Source organism: Eucalyptus grandis, chromosome 3 (assembly GCF_016545825.1).
Source record: "Eucalyptus grandis isolate ANBG69807.140 chromosome 3, ASM1654582v1, whole genome shotgun sequence".
Lineage (NCBI taxonomy): Eukaryota > Viridiplantae > Streptophyta > Magnoliopsida > Myrtales > Myrtaceae > Eucalyptus > Eucalyptus grandis.
Window position 1 is genome coordinate 4,568,256 of NC_052614.1, and position 23,142 is coordinate 4,591,397.

The window sequence follows — 23,142 nt, forward strand, 5'->3', positions numbered from 1 at the left end:
GCCTTCTTGATATTTTAGCTTTAGATTAGAGATATTAATAAAAAGATAGATCATGTGCATTGTGTAAGCAATTTGCTGTGGTTAGTCCTCTGTAAAAACCATCATCAGCCCTTTGAATACGATAATTCTTATCAGTTTATAGTAGGCCTTGTTTCATTTTTTTGGGCATTCGTTTCTTGTTGCTCATCACTAAGATGTACTTTTTCGAAATGCCAAATTCACATTGGCCGAAAAAAATAAAGAATTGCCAAATTCACATTTCCACAGTTCATTGTCTTAAGGTTCCACCAATAGGACCGAGCAAAATGGGCCGCTGATCCAAAGGATCAGAAGATTGACAGGGCGAAAGAAGCCTTGTGTCACTGATTCAATTCCTTTCTAACCTTATGAGTTGGTACACGAAGACATGATATAAAGAAGTCTAAATAGTATGTGCATGAGGCCATTTGATTCCCAAACTTTTTAACTGGTTCAATCAAGTCCTAAGCCTTCTTCAAAACGTTCAATGAACTTATCTCGATGAATTCATCTGAAATTGATGAAGTGTCACTTAAAAAGTGCTTATGTTGTCTCCTTAAATTGCGTTTTGCAACAAAATTTTAAAAATTAGTTGCCTTTTTCGATAAAGGTCGAAGACTTAATTGAATCAATTAAAATGTTTAACTCTCAAATTCATTTATTGGTAAAGGTTTAGGATTTAATTGAACTAATTAAAATGTTTATGACTCAAATGCATTCCCTACACAAGGTTTAGAACTTGTGGTGGAATTTTCCTGCACTAGCACAATGGAAATATTACAAGAAAATTCAAAACTCCCTCCAAATATTAGGGTCCATCTTAGAACTCATCTCCAGAATTAGCGTAAGGCCCTACTTGGTTGGTGGTTTGCTGAGCAAAGCTAGCTTGGTCACCAGTGGTTGATTGGGTATTCCAAGAAATTCTTGGATTTAGCCTAGTCGAAACACCACATATAAACATGTTGTTGATCTAGTGAAGTAAGTTTAAAACAACCATAAAATAATAATAAATAAATAAAAAATCAAAATTAGAGATTTGTAGCTTACAGTTTGTCTGCATCCCTTTCTTGGGCACTGACCTGCATGCCTGTTTCTCCTTGGATTATTTAGGCATCATCCGTTCACGAGTCAGCATCATTTGAGACGAGGCGCTAAATTTAATGGGATTGAAAGGTCCGTAAACATAGACAATGCCATCGTTGCTTACGTTGAGATGCTTCTTTTGACTCGCAAGGTATCGGATACAGATCTGATAAGATAGAATTCTGTTAAAAAAACTAAGAACTAAGAACTATGTGATGTAGAGATCACCCCAGAGACCTTGAACTTCAACACGCGCAGAAAACCAAACTCTCACTTCCATCACACGTCCTCGAATCCGGTCCAGACGGTAACGGAACCTTGACAGGCTCATAAATTGGTCTTACAGTACTACATTTCTGTTGCTGACATGGCTCAGCCTCCTCCTCCAGCAAAGACTGCTCAGGAATCGGTGTCGGATGGAGAAGCAGTACAAGAAGGATATGCTTATACAGATGGCAAGGTTGCAACTTCTGGTGAAGCTATTCATGTTATGGAGATTCCTGTCATTGACCTTGGCCTTCTTGCGTCTTCACCATCAGCTGCAGGGGAATTGTTTAAACTCCGTTCGGCTCTCACTTCGTGGGGATGTTTCCTGGTCTTGCCTATTGATAAACTGTGACCTATCTTTCAAAATTGAATCTACCCACTATTTGATCTTGCAATTTCTCCTAAAGTTATGCTACCACATAGAATTGAATGAGCTAGGGGAAAAAGTGCCTATAATTCAAAAGAAGATGCTGATCATGATCAATTGTAATCTATAGGGTTCTTTCCCTCAATAATTAAAATATCCGTGACATCAAACCAAGTAAAAGCTTCTAAGGTAATCAATGATAGCGGAGGAGCATTTTTGCAGTTGTACTGGGAACTAATGCTCATGCTAGTTTGGTCCTACTTGTGCAAAGTGAAGCCAGAGTAGGTTCATTTTTTGCAATTTCCAGATCTTATTTTGGGTTACAGGCAATAAATCATGGAATGAGCGGCTCTTTTCTAAGTAAAGTGCGTGAGCTCATGGGGCAATTCTTTGCCCTTCGAATGGAAGAGAAGCAGAAATATGCTAGCCCTGCAGATGACATGGAAGGGTATGGAAATGACATGGTCCTATCAGAGCAACAGGTGTTAGATTGGAATGAGCGGTTGCTCATATGCCCCAAAGATCAGAGAAAACTGGATGTCTGGCCTCAAAAACTCGAAAGCTTCAGGTAATTAGACTAGATGATTGGTTCGACTTACCCAGTAACCAGACGATACTAGCACAGCAGGGGAGTCAGTTTCTTTGGGTTATCAGACTGAGTTCTACTCTGTGCTGGAAGGAATTTCCTGAGTTTGTCACTGAAATTATTGTGTTCTGACTATGGTTTTAGATCTAGAAATTAAGGAGTTCACAATTACGTTCCCTTTGCTTATTGAATAAGAATTGAAGCAGAAGAAACTTCAATGTCATATTTTACACTTTAGAATGTTTGTGTGCCTATTTTATGGTCACAGGTAGGACACTGATGAAAAAAGTAATTAAGAGAAAGCTAAGTTGATGCTACTACCACCTGTAAGGCTATAACTGATTGCATTGTCAAACCAAAATATAGGTGATCTCTCGTGGCAAATTGACAATCATCTGTAAAAATAAGGATTCAAAGAGGGATTATTTTGACCGTGAAGGGGTCAACGCAATCCTTACAGATTTCAGGAATGAGGCATATTATCGTTGTGGGCGTCTGTATGGTTTCGAAAGTTATCTTTAACAAGTAGCTAAGACTCTCATCATTCTTATCAATGAGCTAAAAGTCTCTTTATGTCACACAATACTATGCCAGTTCTTTCCACAAGTTCTTTTCTAGGTTTAACCTGATGATTTAACTTTAGTGGAAATTAAGTACATGAAATCCACAACATGCACGCACGAAAGGTCAGGGCTTAATAGGTATTACACATTAATCTCGTTTTGTCTCTATCCCTGAGCAATACATTAATGCATTTGCCTGCCGTTTCTTTTATGGAACAAGGAAAACCTAGGCAGTCGCTACCTCGTATAGTCCAATGTCTCTCATTATAAAGAGCAGATAAGAAAAGCAATTGACAGGCTGGCTATGTTATTGTTAATTAGACATTATCACTAGAAAGATTGGCAGATATCGATGGAGTCCCCCAAGCAAGGTCGAATATTGTGCCTGAAAAAGCTTCTTTTTTCAAAGAATCTGAGACATGGTTATATTTTTTAATATGAACCCTATTCCGAATGAGATCAATAATGAGGAGAGAGGACTAGAAAAAATCATTTTCTTGCATGTACGGCGGACCATATATGAATACAGCCAGTCCCATTTTGCTAGAATACCATGCTAGAAGAAACTTATTTTTTAAAAAGAAAGCTGATCCATGTTATTATTATTTAATTGGAACCCTATTCCTTATGAGATTAGTAATTGGAGGAGAGAGGACTAGACGTCATTATCTCGCATGTGCCCATTCCCATGTTGGGCGGACCATACATATAGCCAATGAATTAAAGACTAAAGAGAAGTTCTTGAGTGACAATTTTAAATCATCACAAAATGTTCACAAAAGAATAGAAAAAAAGATATTATATCTCCTGATCGCTCGTATCTCAAAACAAATGTTGAAAATTAATTTATTTTTTTAAAGCTAGGAATATGATAAAGTCTTAAGTGACAATTTTCAATCATTTAAAATAACTTTTTGTAGCTAGGTATACAATAAATTCCCAAATGAGAAAATTTAATCATTACAAAATTTTATAAGAGACCAAAAAAATAAGGTTTAGAAATTTGTGTGACCAGATTGTGAAACACCTTTATCAGTCTAACTCATCTCTTTGGTACGCCTAAACTGTTCTCTTTGTGCCTTTATATTGAAGTACTCTATTAATGTGGTTATGGCTCCTCTATGCATTGAGTTCACTCTATGCTTGTGGACTGATCATTTTAAGTCCTCTGCGAAGTCCTCCGGAGTCAGGACCTAATGTCAAAGTCTCCCTGAAAGAGTAATTAGCTTGAAAACCCGTCCAAAGTGTTGCATTATGTGCTTTACTAGGAACTGATCTCTGTGCTATGTTGTCATTGATGAGAAAGTATACTATGTGACAGCACGTATCCAACGTACAGAAGTTTCAAGAATCAAATTGTACCTCATTGTTGACATCTCACTATCATACCGTGCATTACGTAGATGAGATTCGTTCTGTTGATTGACATCTTGATACTAGTTTCATGAGTTATAGATTCTAAATTTAATCAAGGAGAAGCGAAGGCAAATTCTAAATTTTAATTATCTAGTGTATGCAAAGAGAATCCAGAGCATATATTATAATGCCTTTGCATCATATATTGATTGGCATATGACGAGATAAGCAGAAGTTCTCCTTTTCACAATTGTCTTTTTACCCAAAGGCATAACCAGATTTCTGAAGAGAATCAATCTAGAGAGAGAGATAGAGAGATAGCATATATTATAAAGCCTTTGAATCATAAATATATTAATTAACATATTACAATCTACGCAGAAGTGTCCAAATTAGTCTCTTAGCTCTTTTTCACGGTTGACTTTCTCCCAATGGCATAACCAGAGTTCTGAAGAGAATCTATCCATCTTGTGTCCACTTCTGTTAATTTCCCAATTATAAGTACCAGAGACGCGAACTGTCCCACCTCGCCTCCTCAGCTGCATGCTCATTCCATGTATACCATGGACAGAGTCCAAGAATCCTCAAGTTTGTCATCCTTCTCCCAAAATATCCCAAAGTTGTCTGTTGATGCTGACGATCCGCCTCCTAGATACTTCGTCAAGGGAGGCAGTGTTGGTCCGGTCGAATCATTTCCACTAGCTCAAATACCAATCGTTGATCTGAGTCGACTTCTCTCGGTGTCCTCGACGTGTTCTGGGAAAGAACAAAAAGATGAACTAGAAAAGCTAAGGTCTGCTCTCAGTGAATGGGGTTGCTTCCAGGTACGAGTGCTCTTCACCAGCTTAACACAAGAAAAATCGTTTCATGACCAATATATTTTGGGTACGCTGCAGCATAAGTTTTAAATCTTATGTATGGAATGCAATTGAGTCCTAAATCTTTGAATTGGTTTAATCAAGTCCTATACCCTTATTATATAGGGCAATCAAGTCCTAAACCTTTTCATAAGTTCAATTAAATCATCAACTTTATCAAGAAATGCAATTAAGTCATAAAATTATGTTGAAAATTGTAAGTTAAGGATGCCCCATAAGCACTTTTTGAGTGAAATATAGGCAATTTTATATAGTGCTTGCACTTCTTGAAGAAAATTTATGACATAATTGGAATGATTGCATTGTATACACAAAATTTAGGACAACCTGTGAAACTTTTCCTAATCACTTTAGTTGTTCTTGCAGTAAGTCAATTTTTCTTGTTTATCAAAGTTGGGAAGAATATGGAAAAAAAAATGGTTGTAATTCTGTTCTCTTAGGCAATAGGACATGGCATTCCGACCTCGTTCTTGGAAAAGGTTCGTCTGATGGCAAAGAAGTTCTTTGCACTTCCAGCAGAGGAGAAGCAAAAGTATGCTCGAGATCCTGCTGATCTCGAAGGACATGGGACTGACCCTATACTTTCCGATGAGCAAGTTCTTGACTGGTCTAAACGTTTATTCCTCAACTTACTTCCACTAGATTCGAGGAAACTCAAGCTTTGGCCAGAGACTCCAGAAGAATTCAGGTGCTTTCCTCGATATCAGTTGTTATATCTTCATCTGTTCTTTGGATTTCTCATCTCATGCCAATGCATGTACCTGCGTGGACAGAGAGTGAACTATTTTGTAGAAAGTACATGAATTATAAGTTTTTATTTGCAGAAAACTATGGAGTTCTTGATGCATAGTTTGACTGATTAGCTTTCCTTTTTTATCTTGCAGAGAAGTTCATGATGTATTTTTCAAAGAAGTGAAATCAGTAATAGATCTTCTCCAGAAGGCCATGGCCAGGTCCTTAGATTTGGAAGAGAATTGCTTCTCGAAGAAGTATGGAGACCGAGCATTCATGGCGACAAGATTTAACCATTACCCTCCATGCTCGAGACCTGATTTAGTGCTTGGTGCAAAGGCTCACTCAGATGGTTCAGGAATTACGGTTCTTTTGCAAGACGAAGAAGTGGAAGGCCTTCAAGTTCTCAAAGACGATCGATGGTTCAAAGTTCCAATAGTTCCTGATGCATTTGTTGTCAACATAGGTGATCAGATGCAGGTGAATTATAAGAAATGATATTTGAGCTGATATAGTTCTGAAAGCACAGGCACAGGGTAATCCAAGAAGGCAACAACTTGTCATTCTAGTGATCAACTTGACCTATCAGAAAATCAGCAACATCTCGTCATTCTAGTGATTGAGAAAGTTTATTATTGCTAAACTGAAGTGCACCAAAGAAACTGAAATGAGCAAACCAGTAATGAGATTAAAGAACATCTAATTGGCTTATTATACACTGATACACAACACCTGTGCACATATTAATAGTTTCTAGAATTGAAGCTTTCAAAGAGCTAGAGGACACATGGTAGGCCTATTTGTTAATTTTCCATTAGAAGACCACTTTTTCATTAGATTTAAGCTCTCTACTCTGCCATTGGCAAAGTTGCCATTCACAATAGGGTAGACTTTCAGCCACCCATCATTAATCAGTACAATCTGTACTATAATCTGATAATAAGAACTTTTATTCTCTCATTGCTCATGGAAAATTCATCTTTCAACAGATGAGCTAGTACACTTGACATGTTTGCATCTCTTTATCTGTAACTTTATGGAAATGGTGAGTTAAGTATAATCTATGCTTTAATGGTGAATCTCAGATAATGAGTAATGGGATCTTCAAGAGTCCTTTGCATAGAGTGACAGCGAATTCACAGAGTGAAAGGCTATCGGTGGCAGTGTTTTATTTGCCTGATACTGAAACTGAGATCGAGCCAGATGAAGGGTTGATAAGTGAGGAAAGGCCACAAATGTACAGGAAGCTCAAGAATTATGCAGCCATCAACTTTGAGTGCTTCCAGAGTGAGAAAACAGCACTTGACACAGTCAGACTATGATGTTCAGTCATGTTCTGTGTTGTACAACAGAGGATGTTCTGTCTTCTGCACTCGAAAGAGCTTACTATGTGTGTTTCCAAGACTCCTTCGATAAGAACCTTATGTTCTCCCTCTCATTCTCACTAGATATTGTGCCACTTGTGATGTTCCATTTTACGTATGTAATAAGATTTGGGTTAATATAACTATCGCAAGGAAAATCTTATTATCTTCCCTCAGCTTGTTGATCTGTTTCTTTTCTCCTAAGTAGAAAGGCTTTTTCCATGCAGCACCAAAAGTAGGCTCCTTGTAGTATCGTGCTTACATGATTCTCCTGAGACCATTCGTGACTGTGAACTTTTGACTAAAATTTGCATTTGTTATTTTAGCTGAAGTTGAGCTTGATCATTGGGATTTAGAATAGGTTACTTAGGGAAAGTAAGGGTTTCAAACAGATATCAGCATGCATAACCACTTAACTGCTGTGATTTTTCTATGCTGCCCTTAATTGATTTAGTAATTCAACGTGATTTTTTACTCTGAACAGCTTTTACCAGCTTTGTTAGGCGATTGACAAGCATTGATCTATATATACTCATGGAAGGAAATTGGTTTTTTAAAGTTTGGCGAAACGCGTGTCCATCTTGTGACATCACAATGTGAAAATCGATCAAGTAAGTGGATGAAATACAAACTCGGTTGGGTTATATTAACACTGTTCTCTCATTAAGGTACCCTGAACATTTAAGATCGGTTTATAATAGGATGAAAAGTTTTTTTTGTTTTTTTAGTAAACAAGTATAGGACACGTATTTAACCTTTTGACTTGCCACGTGCAGAATACACTTTCGTAGTATGCAGATGACGCTGTCTGAATACTTATGAGTTGCTATTTTGAATGAATTGGCAGCTTTCTAAGGCCGAAAGACTAAAGTAATAATATAAGTTGTTGTGAAACCCTTTATTCTTGACCTGAGTAACATTAGGGGTAAACATCGGTCTAGGGTCAACCCTGGACCAACCTTGGATTGGCCCAATCCTATCTGTCTTAGTCCAGTTTTCAAGGAGACTGGGTTGGTCTTTGGTCCTGAGATTCCTAGATCAGCACTGTGCGGATTAGTCCTCAATTCTGAGAGTTTAGGATTAGTCCACCCGAACCAATCCTAATTATATATAATATATTATTTATAATTTTTTTTATATAGAGAAAATTTAAAATAAATGGCGTCAACAACATTAAATAACTCTTTAGTGAAGAGTTCAAGTAATTTTACACTATTTTTTAATAACTTAGATCTTTTAATGTCTTTTACAGCGTCAACATCCATAATTTACAAAAGAGAGAAAAATATTTTTGTGAGGAGTTCTCACGGCGTTTAAAATGGCATAAATAACTCCTCACGGCATCCTCTTCTAGTACTTGTTTTCTTCTATCTTATTTATCCTCTTAGTCTTTAATTTGCTAAAATCGAAAGAAACAACCTCTTCACTCGCCACTCGACAGTCACCTCACTTGCTTTGAGTCACTCATGTCACTCACTGCTCAATGATCATCTGGCTTGTTGCTCCTTGCTTGACACTTGATGCTCATCACTCGCCTCTTTTAAATGACCTTGCTCGTCATTGAACACATTGGATTGGTCCGGTCATCGATTGCCTTTTAGGGAGTACACAAAATAAAAAAATTATTAGTTGGTCCCAAGTTAACCCTAGAACCAAACCAAACTCATTGAATCGGTCCAGTCCTTAGTTGCCTTTTCAGAGAGTACAAAAAATGAAATAAATAAATTATCGATTGGTCTCGAATTGACTCTGGAACCGAACCGAACCCATTGGGTCGATCCAATCCCCCGTCTCAACTATCACTGTGCAGGTTGGTCCTAAGATTAGAGGGTAGACCGGCCCAACCTAGACTATGCTCACCCCTAGGTAACATGCCTTTGAATAACTGTGAAAGCAGACCCAGTCTATGGAGGGTATTCCACATATTATAATATTTAAATAATAAACAATGCCTTCATGTAACAGCTTAAACTTTTAAAACAGTTCACAGTGGTCTTACAAAATATTACATGATATCATAACTGAAGGTCCTAACTTCAAATCTTATGGGGCCTCCCCAATTTAATAAAGACCAAACTAAACGTGAAGGGGATTGTTAGAGTATTTAAATAATAAACTGCGCATTTATCTAACAATTTAAACTTTTAAAACAGTTGACGGTAGACCTACAATATATTACACCAAGAAATTCCTGGATCTAGCCTATTTGAGACACCGCATATAACATGTAGCTAATCTAGCGATGAAAGGGAAAACTCAAAAAGGACAGAAAAGATAAAGAAGATTAAAGATCGGTGGCTTACAGTTTTGTGTTTATCCCTTTCTTGGACACAGACCTACATGCCTGGTTCTCCTTGGACCTTATAAGGATCTGGCATTCACGAGTCAGCATCTTTTGACACAAGGCATTAAGTTTAGCAGGATCGGGAGGTACATGCACATAGACATTGTCATCGTCGCTTTTGTTCCTATGCATCTTTTGACTGACAAGGAATATCGGATACAAATTTGATAAGATTCGAGATAAACTCATGAGGAAGTGGGATTTGTCTAGTTTATACTTTGGTGTTTACAAATTAGTTACTTGATAAAGATATATGGACTTCATGCCAGAGCTTCTGGGTTTTTTTTTTAATCTAAATTAGACGAGAGCCAATTTAGATATTGTCGTATTTTGTTCGTCAGTTACTCCATATTCTTTTATTTGCACGTAATGATGATTTCCTTCACAAGTATGTTCATCTCCTCCTCGAATAGGAATAATCCCATGAGCTTTAGTAATATTGTTGATCAATTCCGGTCCTGCCAATCTCATTCCATTGAAGGATTGCTTCATTGGGAGAATACTCTGGAACAAAAGCCCTTACTTGTTTTTTAGAACGGATGGGTTTTAGCTCTCTCTATATTATCTTACCTCAATCCGATGCCTGCATAAGCATGTGAAAGACCGAATTCATATGCTTGTAAAAGAGGCAAGAAGAATGCCGTGCCCGCAACTTACCTCAATAAGTGTGTCAGGCCCTTCGAGCTGCTCCATTCGGATCCAAAAAATGGATTTCCAGTTACTTGCTTCCTAGATGGGATGGCTGGACCACCTTTCTTGGTGGAACGATCTATAAAACAATTGATATAGTTTGATTTCTCGCCTCAATTAATAGTACCTCTAGAGTCCACCATTTTTTCCTTTGGTGTCATTGGCATAACATACCATTTCTAGTCTTTTTCTTTCTATTTTTAGATAGATATGGAAATTTAAAAAATCTAGAATCGACTGCCTTATTGGTGGAAGGAATGGACACATGTTAATCCACAATACAAGGTAGAAGATATCCATGAGCGTAGGGCTATTCGAATGCTAGAGAGGCCCATTTATGTGTTCATTGATTGGATTTGTAATATATTTAGGACATAATTGACACAAATACAAAAGATTTAGGACTCAATTGGCCAAAAAAACAATTATGACCAAATTGGCACAATTACAATAGGTTCAAGACTCTTTTGGTAATTTTCCCAATTTGTTTATAATAGGATGAATAGGTTTTTTCCAAGTAAACAAATATATGATACTCTAATTAATCGTCAACTTGCGGAGTGTAGAATGTACTTCTCTAGTATGCAGATGATGCTGTCTGAATACTTTAGAGATTCTAATTCGTATGAATTGGCAGCTTTCTATGGCCTAAAGACTAAACTTATAAAACATGACATGCCCCAGCCGTCAAAAGCTTTTTAATTTAGTTTCCAAATGCAAAAGCCTTCTTGATATTTTACTTTAGATTCTGAGATATAAATAAACAGATGGATCATATGCATTGTGTAAGCAATTTGTCGTGGTTAGGTCTTGTTTCCTTTTTTGGGCATTCGTTTATTGTGCTCATCGCCAAGATGTACTTTTTCGAAATGCCAAATTCCCATTGGCCGACCAAAGAAAGAAATGCCAAATTCACAGTCCCGTCAAACATTTCTACAGTTCATGGTCTTAAGGTTTCGCCAATAGGACTTAGGAGTGAGCAAAATGGGTCGATAATCCATAGCTTCAGTCGATTGACAGGGCCACAGAAGCCTTGTTTCACAAATTGAGCTCCTTTCTAACATTTTGGTACATGAAGACATGATATAGAGAAGTCTAAATCGTTTGTGCATAACGCAGTTTGTTCCTAAACAATTCAATTAGTTCAATCAAGTCTTAAACCTTTTTCAAAATGTGCAATCAAGTTCTTTCAATGAACTTTATGAAATTGGCTTCATGTCACTTAAAAAGTGTATTGCGAAACAACGCCCAAAAGATACACCAGTTGAAACACAAATAGCAAAGAATAAACGCAAAATCGAAACCACACAAGACACGATATATGTAGAAACCCAAAATGGAAAAAATCATAGGAAGAGAGAGGGATTTTACCATCTTCAATAACGAGTATACTAGTACAATTCAAAAACTCAAAAAGAGCCATAAGATCTAAAAATCTAGTAAGAAGATAAGAAGAACAAAGAAATGAGATAATGTGGAGGCTAGTGTCACGGTCCATAAATCCTCCTGTACTTGTGACACTTGTGAGCAGTGTTTGGGGTTATCAAGTGAAGAGTGAGGAGGCAAAAGGGACGAATACAACTAGTCCGTGAGAGTGGCGTCAGGAGAGTTGGTACTAGGAGTTCTAGGATAGAAGGATTATATCACTTAGGAGCTCTGAAGGTGAGGTTGGCCTCCTGTGCACAAACTAATTGGGAGTTGATGCTGCTCTCTTGATAAGGCCATAGTAGGCTGAAATCAGTTGTTGAGCTCTACTATCTCACTCAATGGACTAAACGCCCAAGCGAAACTAGGCGTAGTAAGATCTCGTACGAAGAAGCATTCACCGTATCATTCGATGGAACAACTATAGAAGGAAGGTTGGCCTAGCGAATTCCGCTCATCAGGCGCCACACGGGTCATTCCGCAGCAAGGAAACTGTCGGCCTGTGACACTAGGGTCAAAGATGTGTCGTTCAATACATCTACTTAATAGTCTCCCTCCAAAAAAAAAAAAAAAAAACCTTAAACAAAAGTGTATGGTCCAAAATGCCCTTATCAACAGTTTAAAAGTCAAAACTCAACAAAGTAACATAATATTAGGACTTAAATTGCCTTTTGCAAGAAAGGTTGAAAACTTAGTCAAACCAATTGAAAAATTTTACTCTCGAATTTATTTATTGGTAAAGGTTTAGGATTTAATTGAACCAATTAAAATATTTACAACGTAATTGCATTCCCTACGTAAGGTTTAGAACTTGTGGTGTAATTTTCCAGTATACGAAAGCTCATTTAGGATGCAATTTGGCAGTCCCGAGGCAGTAGCACAACGGAAACAATACAAGAAAGTTCGAAACTCCCTCCAAATATTAGGGTCCATCTTGGAACTCATCTCCAGAATTAGAGTAAGGCCATACTTGGTTGGTGGTTTGCTGAGCAAAGCTAGCTTCATCACCAGAGGTTGATCGGGTATTCCAAGAAATTCTTGGATTTAGCCTAGTCGAAACACCACATATAAACATGTTGCTGATCTAGTGAAGTAAGTTTAAAACTGCCCAAAAAAAATAAATAATAAAGAAAATCAAAATTAGAGATTTGTAGCTTACAGTTTGTCTGCATCTCTTTCTTGGGCACTGACCTGCATGCCTGTTTCTCCTTGGATTGTTTAGGCATCATGCGTTCACGAGTCAGCATCATTTGAGACGAGGCGCTAAATTTAATGGGATTGAAAGGCCGTAAACATAGACAATGCCATCGTTGCTTACGTTGAGATGCTTCTTTTGACTCGCAAGGTATCGGATACAGATCTGATAAGATAGAATTCTGTTAAAAAAAACTAAGAACTAAGAACTATGTGATGTAGAGATCACCCCAGAGACCTTGAACTTCAACACGCGCAGAAAACCAAACTCTCACTTCCATCACACGTCCTCGAATCCGGTCCAGACGGTAACGGAACCTTGACAGGCTCATAAATTGGTCTTTCAGCTCTACATCTTCTGTTGCTGACATGGCTCAGCCTCCTCCACCAGCAAAGACTGTTCAGGAATCGGTGTCGGATGGAGAAGCAGTAAAAGAAGGATATGCTTATACAGATGGCAAGGTTGCAACTTCTGGTGAAGCTATTCATGTTATGGAGGTTCCTGTCATTGACCTTGGCCTTCTTGCGTCTTCACCATCAGCTGCAGGAGAATTGTTTAAACTCCGTTCGGCTCTCGCTTTGTGGGGATGTTTCCAGGTCTTGCCTATTGATAAACTTTAACCTATCTTTCAAAATTAAATCTACCACTATTTGATCTTGCAATTTCTCCTAAAGTTATGCTACCACATAGAATTGAATGAGATGGGGGAAAAAGTGCCTATATTCGAAAGATGTTACTGATCATGATCACTTGTAATCTATAGGGTTCTTCCCTTAATAATAAACTAAAATATCTGTGACATCAAACCTAGTAAAAGCTTCTAAGCTAATCAATTATAGCGGACGAGCATTTTTGTAGTTGTACTGGGAACTAATGCTTATGCAAGTTTGGTCCTACTTGTGCAAAGTGAAGCCAGAGTAGGTTCACCTTTTGCAATTTCCAGTTCTCATTTTGGGTTACAGGCAATAAATCATGGAATGAGCGGCTCTTTTCTAAGTAAAGTGCGTGAGCTCATGGGGCAATTCTTTGCCCTTCCAATGGAGGAGAAGCAGAAATATGCTAGCCCTGCGGATGACATGGAAGGGTATGGAAATGACATGGTCCTATCAGAGCAACAGGTATCAGATTGGAATGAGCGGTTGCTCCTCATCATATCCCCCAAAGATCAGAGAAAACTGGATGTCTGGCCTCGAAAGCCCGAAAGCTTCAGGTAATTAGACTAGACGATTGGTTCTGTTTACCCGATAACCAGAGGATACTGACACAGCAGGGAAGTGAGTTTCTTTAGGTTATCTGAGTTCTACTGTGTGCTGGAAGGAATTTCTTGATTTTGTCACTGAAATTATTGTGTTACCAACTTACCAGCTGGCAGCAATGATCAGTCAGATCTAGAAATTAAGGAGTTCACAATTATGTTGCCTTTTGCTCATTGATTAAGAATATAAGCATAAGAAAACTTCAGTTTCATATTTTGCAATTTAGAATGTTGGTGTGCCTATTTTATGAGCACCGTGTGATCGTTAGTAGGACACTGATCAAATAAGTAATCACGAGAAAGCTAAGTTGATGTTACCGCCACCTATAACTGATTGCATTTGTCAAACCAAAATAGTAAATAATAGTCCGCTGACCTTGTTGAAGCACTGCGCAGGGAAAGAGTACAGGAGTACTCAGTAAAGTTACGAGCGATCGTAGGTGTCGTGCTCAAGGCCATTTCTTTGTCATTGAATTTAGAGGAAAACTGCTTCCTAGACCAGGTTGGAGAGCAGGGAAAGATGTACGCAAGATTCAATTATTATCCTAGATGTCCCAGACCTGATCTGGTCTATGGTCTCAAACCGCATGCTGATGGATCGACGATGACCATTGTCCTGCCCGATGAAGAAGTGCTAGGCCTGCAGTTCCTCAGAGGTGATCAGTGGATCAGTGTCTCCACCATTCCTGAGGCAGTTCTCATTAACATTGGAGATATAATGGAGGTCAGTTTAAAAGTAGTACATTCTTCGAACTTGTAAAGGGGTGTATAGAAGTAAATTTAATTTACATAATAGTTACGAGATTAAATTGTTAAAGTTGGCTTAAAGGAAGATCAAAATTGCAAGATAATGCGGTATGTGTGGTGCAGATAATGAGCAATGGGATTCTCAAGAGCCCTATGCACAGGGTGGTGACAAACGCTACAAGTGATAGAATCTCGGTTGCTGTATTTTGCTGTCCAGAGGAAGAGAATGAGATCGGACCTGCTGAGGGGCTGATCAACGAGGACACACTGAGATTGTACAAGAAAATCTTCTACTCTGAGTATTACCAGTTAGGGAAGAGACCTATCGAGGCATTGAAAATCTAGCTTCAGGTTGTTGTACCACTGCCACCTTTGTAACCATTTTATCCCCGGTCGAGAGGGAATGATTTTGGTTTCTCCATTTGCGCTGGTCATGCACTGAAACTACGGATCAGGTACATCATGTACGGTTAATGCCCCCTTTGTAACTATTTAAGCACACACAGGTGAGCGCTCCGGGTCGATGAGCACAGCAAAATCAATAACAAAGAAATTTTTTCAAACCTCTGTCAAAATGTAGATACCATTTCATCTTATGAACTGGATTGAACCTTAATTAGCGTTTTGCCATACCAAGACTATATGAGCAGTGAAAATTGGATATTTCAAGAAACTTCTAGATCCCATTTATGAGGAGGAGAAGGACACTTCCAGCTTTTTGTTTCTATCCGCTTTGTTTGGTCAGAGTAATTTAACCCATTGCTCTGGCACTCGCATCCATGCATGTGTCCCTCTGTCCTTTGGACCTTTAGCTCCTATTTCAAGATCGGCATCTTTTGGAATGAAGCAATCAAGTTCATAGGAGAGATAAAGAAAGATGAATTAAAACATCAGCTGCTTCTCCTAGGTTTTAACAAAATATTTGTTGACAATATAAATTTCAGACAACTGTTCGAATATAGCTGGTCCAAAATTGATCCAAATGGGGAAAAATTTCACCAATATGACACATCGCACTATGATTTTATCGGTCCAACTAAAAGTATGTCATTCCACGACTACCCAACTCTTGTCTGAGACAAAGAAAACTAGGACCGTTCTTTTATTTTTTTAATAATTAAGAGAAGTTGACTTGGATATGCACAAAGAAAGGAAACAAACCTCATCTGTTTCCTTGTTCTGCCCTTGAATCCAGTCCACAACTGTATCTGAATCCCAACAAGCTATCTCAAGCAAATCTTTAGTCTTGCATCCTCTGTCGGTAACATGGCTCAGCCTCCTCCTCCCCCACTTCCTTCTTCACAATCTGTTCAGGAACTTATCTTGGATGGCGGAACAGTTCCAGAGAGATATGCCTATAAAGATGACAAAACTGCAAGCTTTGATGAATCTCTTCCTCTGACGGATGTTCCAGCTATCGATCTTGGCCTTCTCACAGCTTCATCATCATCATCAGCTGGAGAGGAATTGATTAAACTCCGTTCAGCTCTCACTTGCTGGGGATGCTTTCATGTCTGATCTTAGCATCAAACAACAGTTTCTTTTTATCTCTTAGCTTACAAAATTGCCACTTTATGCCCACTTAATTCCAGTTCGATAGATGTTATTCCATATCTAGGTAAACAAATGTTAGAAGCAAAGCTATCTAGAATAGGAAAACGCCTGCTTTATGTGGAGATTCTTTGATTTGCTTAAGATCACATCTATCGCGTAAAAGCAGCTCAAATTTGCATTTCATTTGCAAACTCATTAGTTTTTCACAGCAGAATCTGGAGTTACCAAAATCTCTGTTGATATTACTGTTTTTAATGAAGCAATCCATATTTTGACTTCCTTCGATTTTTCTGTCTCAGGCAATAAATCATGGGATCAGCTGCTCATTTCTAGATCAATTGCATGAACTAACTAAACAATTTTTTGCACTTCCAAAAGAGGAGAAGGAGAAATGCGCCAGAGCGCCTGATGGCATTGAAGGCTATGGAAATGACATGGTCTTTTCGGAGCAACAAGTAATCGACTGGAATGACCGCGTCTACATCATCATATCCCCGAAGATAAGCGCAAGCTTGAAGTTTGGCCTGAAAAACCTGAAACTTTCAGGTAATTAGACAATATAGCTGCTTCAAATTGAATTATGCAGATCAGATGGTACAGGTGGGAGAGTTAGTTTTGCTTGGTTAGAAGGATTTTATGTGCGCAGGAGCAGAGTTCTCATCTGATATGCTAGGAATGGACTAGTTTGAGCAATGATAAGTAGAAATAAAAGGAGATAGAGACAAGAAGACAAATTACTTATGTTTATGTTGTTATCTTTAGTTGATGCCGCAATACATGCTACATTGACCTTGTTAGAGCATTGTAGGGAAGTAATACATGAGTACTCGGTAATGTTACGGCCAGTCATCAACAATGTGTTCAAGGCCATGGCATTATCGCTGAATCTGGAGGAGAATTGCTTCCTGAACCAGTTTGGAGAACGAGGGGTGATGTTTGCAAGGTTCAATTATTATCCTAGATGTCCGAGGCCTGATATTGTCCTTGGCCTCAAGCCACATGCCGATGGATCAGCAATCACAGTGGTTTTGCCGGACAGAGAAGTTGAAGGCCTCCAGTTCCAGCGTGATGGCCAGTGGTTCAGAGTCCCCACCATTCCAAACGCACTACTCATTAACGTAGGAGATCAAGTCGAGGTCAGTCCAGTACTAGCATTTTTTGAAATTCAAAGAATGCTTCCAAGGGATATCTGTACATTTTACACAAATTCAACTTCTTGTGAAGAAAGGCCCCAACAGTTTGAGATTGCAGGGTTGAATTTAGTTTGTGTTGTAATGCAGATAATGAGCAATGGAATTTTCAAGAGCCCGACGCACAGAGCAGTGACAAATGCAGTGAGAGACAGAATTTCCCTAGCGGTGTTCTGCACTCCGGAGGAAGAGAGCGAGATTGGACCTGCTGATGAGCTGATCAATGAGGAAATGCCAAGATTGTACAAGAAAATAAGGAATTATCCCGAGACTTACTTCGAGTATTACCAGTTAGGAAAGAGGCCTATTGATGCTGTCAAAATCTAGCTTTAGGTTCTTATCCCACCCATTGTAAGCATAAACCAGAGTTTGTTCTGCGTTTACCTCATCCAGAGATAATGACTTTCAGTCCTTAATTTTTTTTAATCATTCTCTAAAACTGAACCACAATGAATAAAAGTTCTTGTTCGTTGTTGTTGTTGTTTTTTTCTTTTCTTTTCTTTTCTTTTTCTTTTTTTGACAAGCATATCAGCAATTTTTCAAGCACAGATTGGAGTTGAATTTAGAAGAGCTATGTCATTTGGCATTGTTCTTAATCGGTACACTAAACCAACCATTTTTCCCTGATGAAACACAATTAGAAGCCGATAACTTGTGAATCCTGGTGTACTTCGATTGGATTCGATCTGACCATTGGATGGGAGGGTCATATCGGCTCTTTCACCTGACACAAGTGAGTTGGAATTAGTTCGATGCCTCTTCAATGGGTGATTTCCCCTCGTTAGGATCCGTACGTGGTCTATTTCCTTGTTCGGCAGCAGCATGATAGGTTGTAATTTCGTGATCAAGAGGTCAAATTATCAAACATTCGGATAAACTTATCCAATAAGCACCGTGATGGACAGAGAAATAGTACTTGCAGTACAGAAGCATCATGTATAAAGGTCATCCGAAATGATCTCCTGGGGAACCATATAACTCCAAGATAAGTGGGACCACTTACGTATTTTCTAAAGTGTGAACTTGATTGAAACTTCTTTCAAAGACTAGGGACTTAATGAAATTTCGAAGAAATTTGAGGGGCCCAATTCCCAAGTCCCCAGCACTCATTTGAGTCCACTATGGTTTGCTTGACCATGAAGTTTGTAATCATGCACAATCAACTAAAGATTAAACAAAACAAAAGGTGCAATCTTTTAATTAATCAGGTGAAACCAAGCTGTCATACACAAAGTTGGAACTGGAATGATAGACACCTTTTACAATTTACAGCTTTTCAGTGTTCGCATAAGTTTTGCATGTCTGCTAGATCAATATTAAATTTGACTACGCATATGACATGATTAGTGCATTGGCCTACTTTTGCCCAAAAACTTACGAATTAATAATGCAGAAAAGAAAAAATTAATGTGGTAGGGAAGGCAATTGTCATTGCTCCACGTGATTTAACACCTTTTTTGATTCCTTATGATCATGAATTTCTTCTTCCCAACGTGTCGCGTTGTCTTCCAGGTTTAGGATGTAATTGGTCTACAAACTACCATTCCCATGACGGGCTCAGGACAACTAACTGTCAACTCACTCCTCGGATATTTCCTCCTCAACTTCCGTTGTGGAAAGAAAGACTGCATCATAGGACGGCGGAATGGACTCTGTTGGATTGTTCTTCTCCATCCTGGCTTAGATTTGAATAAGCAAATAGACCTGTCTTGCATCTAGCATGCTTAATAAAGAGGAGCGAGATTTTTCTTCAACTAAAAATCACTGAATTATAAACATATCGAACACAAAAACAGAACTGAGCATAGAGCCTAAATGCCAACTTCAAAACACCGGTCGAGTTACGTATCTGTTGCCATGTTTCTTTGAAGCAATGTGAGCAAAACCTGATGAAATTGTTACCTTAGAAGCCAATGAAACTCCCCTTTATCTTCAAAGGTATCTCATAACAGACTTCATTACAGGAAGAAACTTTAAGGCATGTTCACTCTGCAAAAATGTAGTATTGAAATTGTAGCACAAGAGGGGAAAGGAACTTCAGCAATCCAGATAGTAGAGAGATTTCACTATAAGCAAAGCAAAAAGGATCACAACAAGAGTTTCGACATCATCTTTTGACAATCCTATCCTAATCAATGACTCTTTCTGAAAGACCTCAGTAAACCACCAATAACTTGCAAGCTGATCTAGAGCTTTTAGAGTAGATTCTCTGTTCTACTCACTTTATGTCATGAATGGCCTCCCAGGCAAAAAGAATGGAAACTACACATCTATTACATCTGTACAAGGGGATTCTAGAAACATAAATTGCTTGGAAAAACATGGATGCTGTACTTATATTAGGCTGGAAAATGACGATGTTAGTACATAAGGAATGCTGGCTAGCGGCCCACGTTGGCTTGAGAGCTCATGTATGTCCTTGACAATGTCAAAGACGGCCTCAGGCTGTGCCAGTTTCAGCGCATTTTCCGACATTTTCTTGAGTTCTTCCGTTTTGGTGGTGAACCATTCAGCCACGATTCTGGCCGTTTCTTTGGGACTCCGGGTGAAGACGCCAGCTCCGTTATCCACTACATAGGGAACATTGCCCTTTTCCTGCAGTTGAAATGACAAATAAGCATCAATTTTTGCAATTTCTATCTACTAAAGTGAATACACAATCAGTCTCGAACCTGTCCGGGAATGTAGTCATTGAGGATGATTGGAAGGCCTCTGATCAATGCTTCTGAGATTGTACCAGGTCCTGCCTGAAAAAGGAATTATAGTTATAGAGCCAGCAATTTACTTAAAAAGTTCATGTTATAAATTGAACACAGACAGAGAAGGAGGACACATCGACCTACTTTTGTTATTATGCAGTCGCAAGCTCCCATCCATTTCTCCATCTGGGTCTCAAATCCTCTTACCTAAATATTAATGTTATATCAGTTTTTTGCTCCACAATGTTCATTCAACAGCAATTCTCTTATTAACTCAAAAGCATTGGATCAAGAAGCACAAGCAATTACCTTAACAGGGATTGTCCACTCTTCAGATTCTAATGTCGATGCGAGTGCTTTGTTACGGCCACATACTATGATCAATTGCCCTATTGGCTTCCCAAGTTCTTGATCGAACAATGACTCTCCTAATGCCTTTGCAGTTTTCTTAACCGGGCCCATACCTTCACCCCCTCCCATTAATAGGACTGCAGGCAAATTTGGATCCATTCCAAATTCCTTTCTAAGATCATCCTACAGGGTCAAAAAAAAGAACTGAGTGAAAAAAAAAATCAATTGGGTTACAAAAGAAAGCATGCGCTTCATCATCAATAAGAGTCAACCTTTGAAAGAACTGCACGTGCAAAGGATGGCCGAATAGGGAGGCCAAAAACGCGTATTTGGGACTCCGTAAGGTCATCTAGCAAAGCCCGTTTGGCTACCTCTTGTGAAGGACAGTAGCATCTATTTACTCCAGGATGAAACCTGAAATATGTTTTTAAAAATAAAAAATTACAAAACAGATGATTAAGCAGAAGCCAATAGATGAGCAATGCATCTTTCAAGGCAATTATATGGACAAACCATGTAGGATGGCATGTGTTTAGATCCGTGATTACAGTCACAAAAATGACTTTCTTTTGAAGGTTTTGCCACTTGAGAACCCAGAGAGGAATATGCTGCATCAGAGGATGAACGCTAATAATGATGTCTGGCTTGTACTCCATTAGACCAGCCTCCACCTCCCTTCAATCAAAAATTTGAATGCATCACAAAACAGCAAAGCAACATTATTAATGTGGAAATGTTCTAGACCTATTACATATCTATTACGGCCGGGTTTCCAGCATAAAAAACGAGTCATTTCAGGTGACATAAACAGCCTTGTTTTTTCAAATTTTTCTCTGAAAAAGTTCACAAGCATTTAGTGATTGGTTAATATAGAAATAATTGCTCATCGTGAAAGTTGAGAAAGAATCAGGACAGCTTTGTGATTGATGAAGGTCAGTAAAAGAAACTATGCATTGCTGACCTAACTAGAGTATCTCAGCATATAAAAATCTACTTGCAGATTTTTGTGAACCTCCCTAACACTGATAGATCTATCTACCCTCTGTTTTTGCAAGATAGTAGCAGAACAGATGGTAAAAACAAGGAAGATCTAAAAAAAAAAAAAAAAACCCAAAAATTTAACATACTTGGCGTAGTAAGCTGCAATTGCAGCGAGATACATGGAGTGAATCCATCGCGGAGACGTGCTGTGAAACGCAACATTCCACAGCTGTACATGCTTCACCAAGAACTTGTATGATTTCTCCATGTTGTTCAAAGGCCAGCCTGTATATTCTTTCCATACATCCTTCACAAATATCTGAAATCGTTAAAAAAAGAAAGAACCCGTCACGAAAATTGATCCGAGAAAGCTAACACCTTTTGAAAGACTCAAACAACTTTTGATGAGAACACAAATATGAAAACGGATCAAAATTCACTTAGGCGACAAAACCAAAGTGATCAACCGAAAAACTAAGCATATTTCAAGATTAATTAACCCAGCAAGGCATCAAAATTTCAAGATTGAACCTATTTCAACACTCCAGATGCATATTTCAAGATCCAACGCCAACAAAACCAAAACGATCAACCCAGGAAGATGTAAAACAAAGAAAACAGAGTCAAATCAAACTCACAAAACATACCCTGTACTCATCCCCGAACTCCAACTTGAAGGCGTCGCGAATCGCCTCCGCCGACGCCCGGTGGCCGCCGCCGGTGTCGCTCATCAGAATCAACACGTTCTTCGTCCTCTCGGCGCCAATCTGCACGAGCTCCATGCAATCCTCGTCCTCCTCGAAGTCGTCGCCCTCGAACTCGGGCGACGACCTCTTGCGCCGGGAGTTGCCGACGCCCTTGTCGCCGCCCTTGAAGAAATCCCGCGCCTTCCGCTGGAACGCCTTCTCCTTGGCCGTCCCCTTCCTCGGAGACGACGCCACGGACATCACCATGGCAACCGAACAACCGACCCCAAAGCTCGAAACTTTAGCCGATCCCCGAGCAAATTCGAGCAATTCGAAGGTACCCACCAACCGGCACTGGCTCCCGAGGAGGTTTGACGGAGAATTGAGGTTGGGAAACGAGGTGGGACGTAATAAAGATTCGGTCTTGGGACTTCGGATTGCCCGAAAGTTTACGTTTTTTATTTTTTCTTTTTTTACGGTGGAGTGGGGTTTTTAGGCGTCGGATGGGCATTGGTTTCGGAATGTCCGGAGGGGAAGATTCGGATCTTTCCGATCGGTAAAAAATTGATTTTTGAGAGTTAGGTTTTGTATGCAAACTGGGAAGAAGGTTGTCCTTGAGTGGTTGAGTGGGTTACTGTTTTTTTTTTTTTGCTGTTGAGTCCTTCGACTTTTGGGTATTTGCCTCTCGTGCTGTCGTAACTGTTAATACGGTTTGTTCGTTGGAGTGTGGCCGATTTTTGCTGGTGCCGCCACCCTCTTTTGTCCTTCCTCGTGTTGGTGTTGGGTGTGCGCCTTGTGACTTGTGAGCGTG

At 39.1% G+C, this 23,142-nt stretch overlaps 4 protein-coding genes across 5 annotated transcripts; 3 read left to right on the forward strand and 1 right to left on the reverse strand.

Annotated features, from left to right (window-relative positions):
• The first annotated feature begins 1,468 nt into the window (after positions 1-1,468).
• On the forward strand, positions 1,469-7,172 carry LOC108958092 (protein SRG1-like). The gene is made up of 6 exons (XM_018869971.2): positions 1,469-1,696; positions 2,062-2,303; positions 4,749-5,064; positions 5,559-5,806; positions 6,003-6,330; positions 6,936-7,172. Exons 1-6 carry the CDS (start codon positions 1,469-1,471, stop codon positions 7,170-7,172), a joined length of 1,599 nt encoding a protein of 532 aa, XP_018725516.2.
• Positions 7,173-13,111: 5,939 nt separating this feature from the next.
• LOC104436072 (probable 2-oxoglutarate-dependent dioxygenase ANS) lies at positions 13,112-15,414 on the forward strand. Its single transcript, XM_010048794.3, has 4 exons — positions 13,112-13,464; positions 13,831-14,078; positions 14,520-14,847; positions 14,994-15,414. Exons 1-4 carry the CDS (start codon positions 13,237-13,239, stop codon positions 15,213-15,215), a joined length of 1,026 nt encoding a protein of 341 aa, XP_010047096.2. The 5' UTR covers positions 13,112-13,236; the 3' UTR covers positions 15,216-15,414.
• Positions 15,415-15,997: 583 nt separating this feature from the next.
• Positions 15,998-18,061, forward strand: LOC104436071 (protein SRG1). The gene is given in 5 exon segments (XM_010048793.3): positions 15,998-16,382; positions 16,724-16,910; positions 16,913-16,970; positions 17,233-17,560; positions 17,705-18,061. Coding segments are annotated over 5 exon segments (1,056 nt in total). The 5' UTR covers positions 15,998-16,136; the 3' UTR covers positions 17,942-18,061.
• Positions 18,062-19,645: 1,584 nt separating this feature from the next.
• Positions 19,646-22,891, reverse strand: LOC104436070 (monogalactosyldiacylglycerol synthase 2, chloroplastic). 2 transcript variants are annotated; one of them, XM_010048792.3, is made up of 8 exons: positions 22,293-22,888; positions 21,792-21,964; positions 21,178-21,339; positions 20,937-21,078; positions 20,623-20,847; positions 20,458-20,520; positions 20,287-20,361; positions 19,646-20,209 (listed from the first exon to the last, which is right to left on the reverse strand). In XM_010048792.3, exons 1-8 carry the CDS (start codon positions 22,596-22,598, stop codon positions 19,949-19,951), a joined length of 1,407 nt encoding a protein of 468 aa, XP_010047094.2. In that variant the 5' UTR covers positions 22,599-22,888; the 3' UTR covers positions 19,646-19,948. The 2 variants fall into 2 exon arrangements, with proteins under 2 accessions (XP_010047094.2, XP_018725119.2); XM_018869574.2 differs by having other exon boundaries at positions 20,937-21,339; positions 22,293-22,891.
• Between the last annotated feature and the right edge of the window lie 251 nt (positions 22,892-23,142).

Excerpts from the sequence above, each read along its gene's own strand:
- LOC108958092 (XM_018869971.2), top strand. The coding sequence starts at position 1,469 with ATGGCTCAGCCTCCTCCTCCAGCAAAGACTGCTCAGGAATCGGTGTCG. Across the intron at positions 5,065-5,558 it reads GTGAATGGGGTTGCTTCCAG|GCAATAGGACATGGCATTCC; the intron begins GTACGAGTGCTC and ends CTGTTCTCTTAG. Across the intron at positions 5,807-6,002 it reads GAGACTCCAGAAGAATTCAG|AGAAGTTCATGATGTATTTT; the intron begins GTGCTTTCCTCG and ends TTTATCTTGCAG.
- LOC104436072 (XM_010048794.3), top strand. The coding sequence starts at position 13,237 with ATGGCTCAGCCTCCTCCACCAGCAAAGACTGTTCAGGAATCGGTGTCG. Across the intron at positions 14,079-14,519 it reads CGAAAGCCCGAAAGCTTCAG|GGAAAGAGTACAGGAGTACT; the intron begins GTAATTAGACTA and ends AGCACTGCGCAG. Across the intron at positions 14,848-14,993 it reads ACATTGGAGATATAATGGAG|ATAATGAGCAATGGGATTCT; the intron begins GTCAGTTTAAAA and ends TGTGTGGTGCAG.
- LOC104436070 (XM_018869574.2), bottom strand. The coding sequence starts at position 22,598 with ATGGTGATGTCCGTGGCGTCGTCTCCGAGGAAGGGGACGGCCAAGGAG. Across the intron at positions 21,340-21,791 it reads ATTGCAGCTTACTACGCCAA|GGAGGTGGAGGCTGGTCTAA; the intron begins GTATGTTAAATT and ends TTTTGATTGAAG. Across the intron at positions 20,210-20,286 it reads ATGACTACATTCCCGGACAG|GAAAAGGGCAATGTTCCCTA; the intron begins GTTCGAGACTGA and ends TTTCAACTGCAG.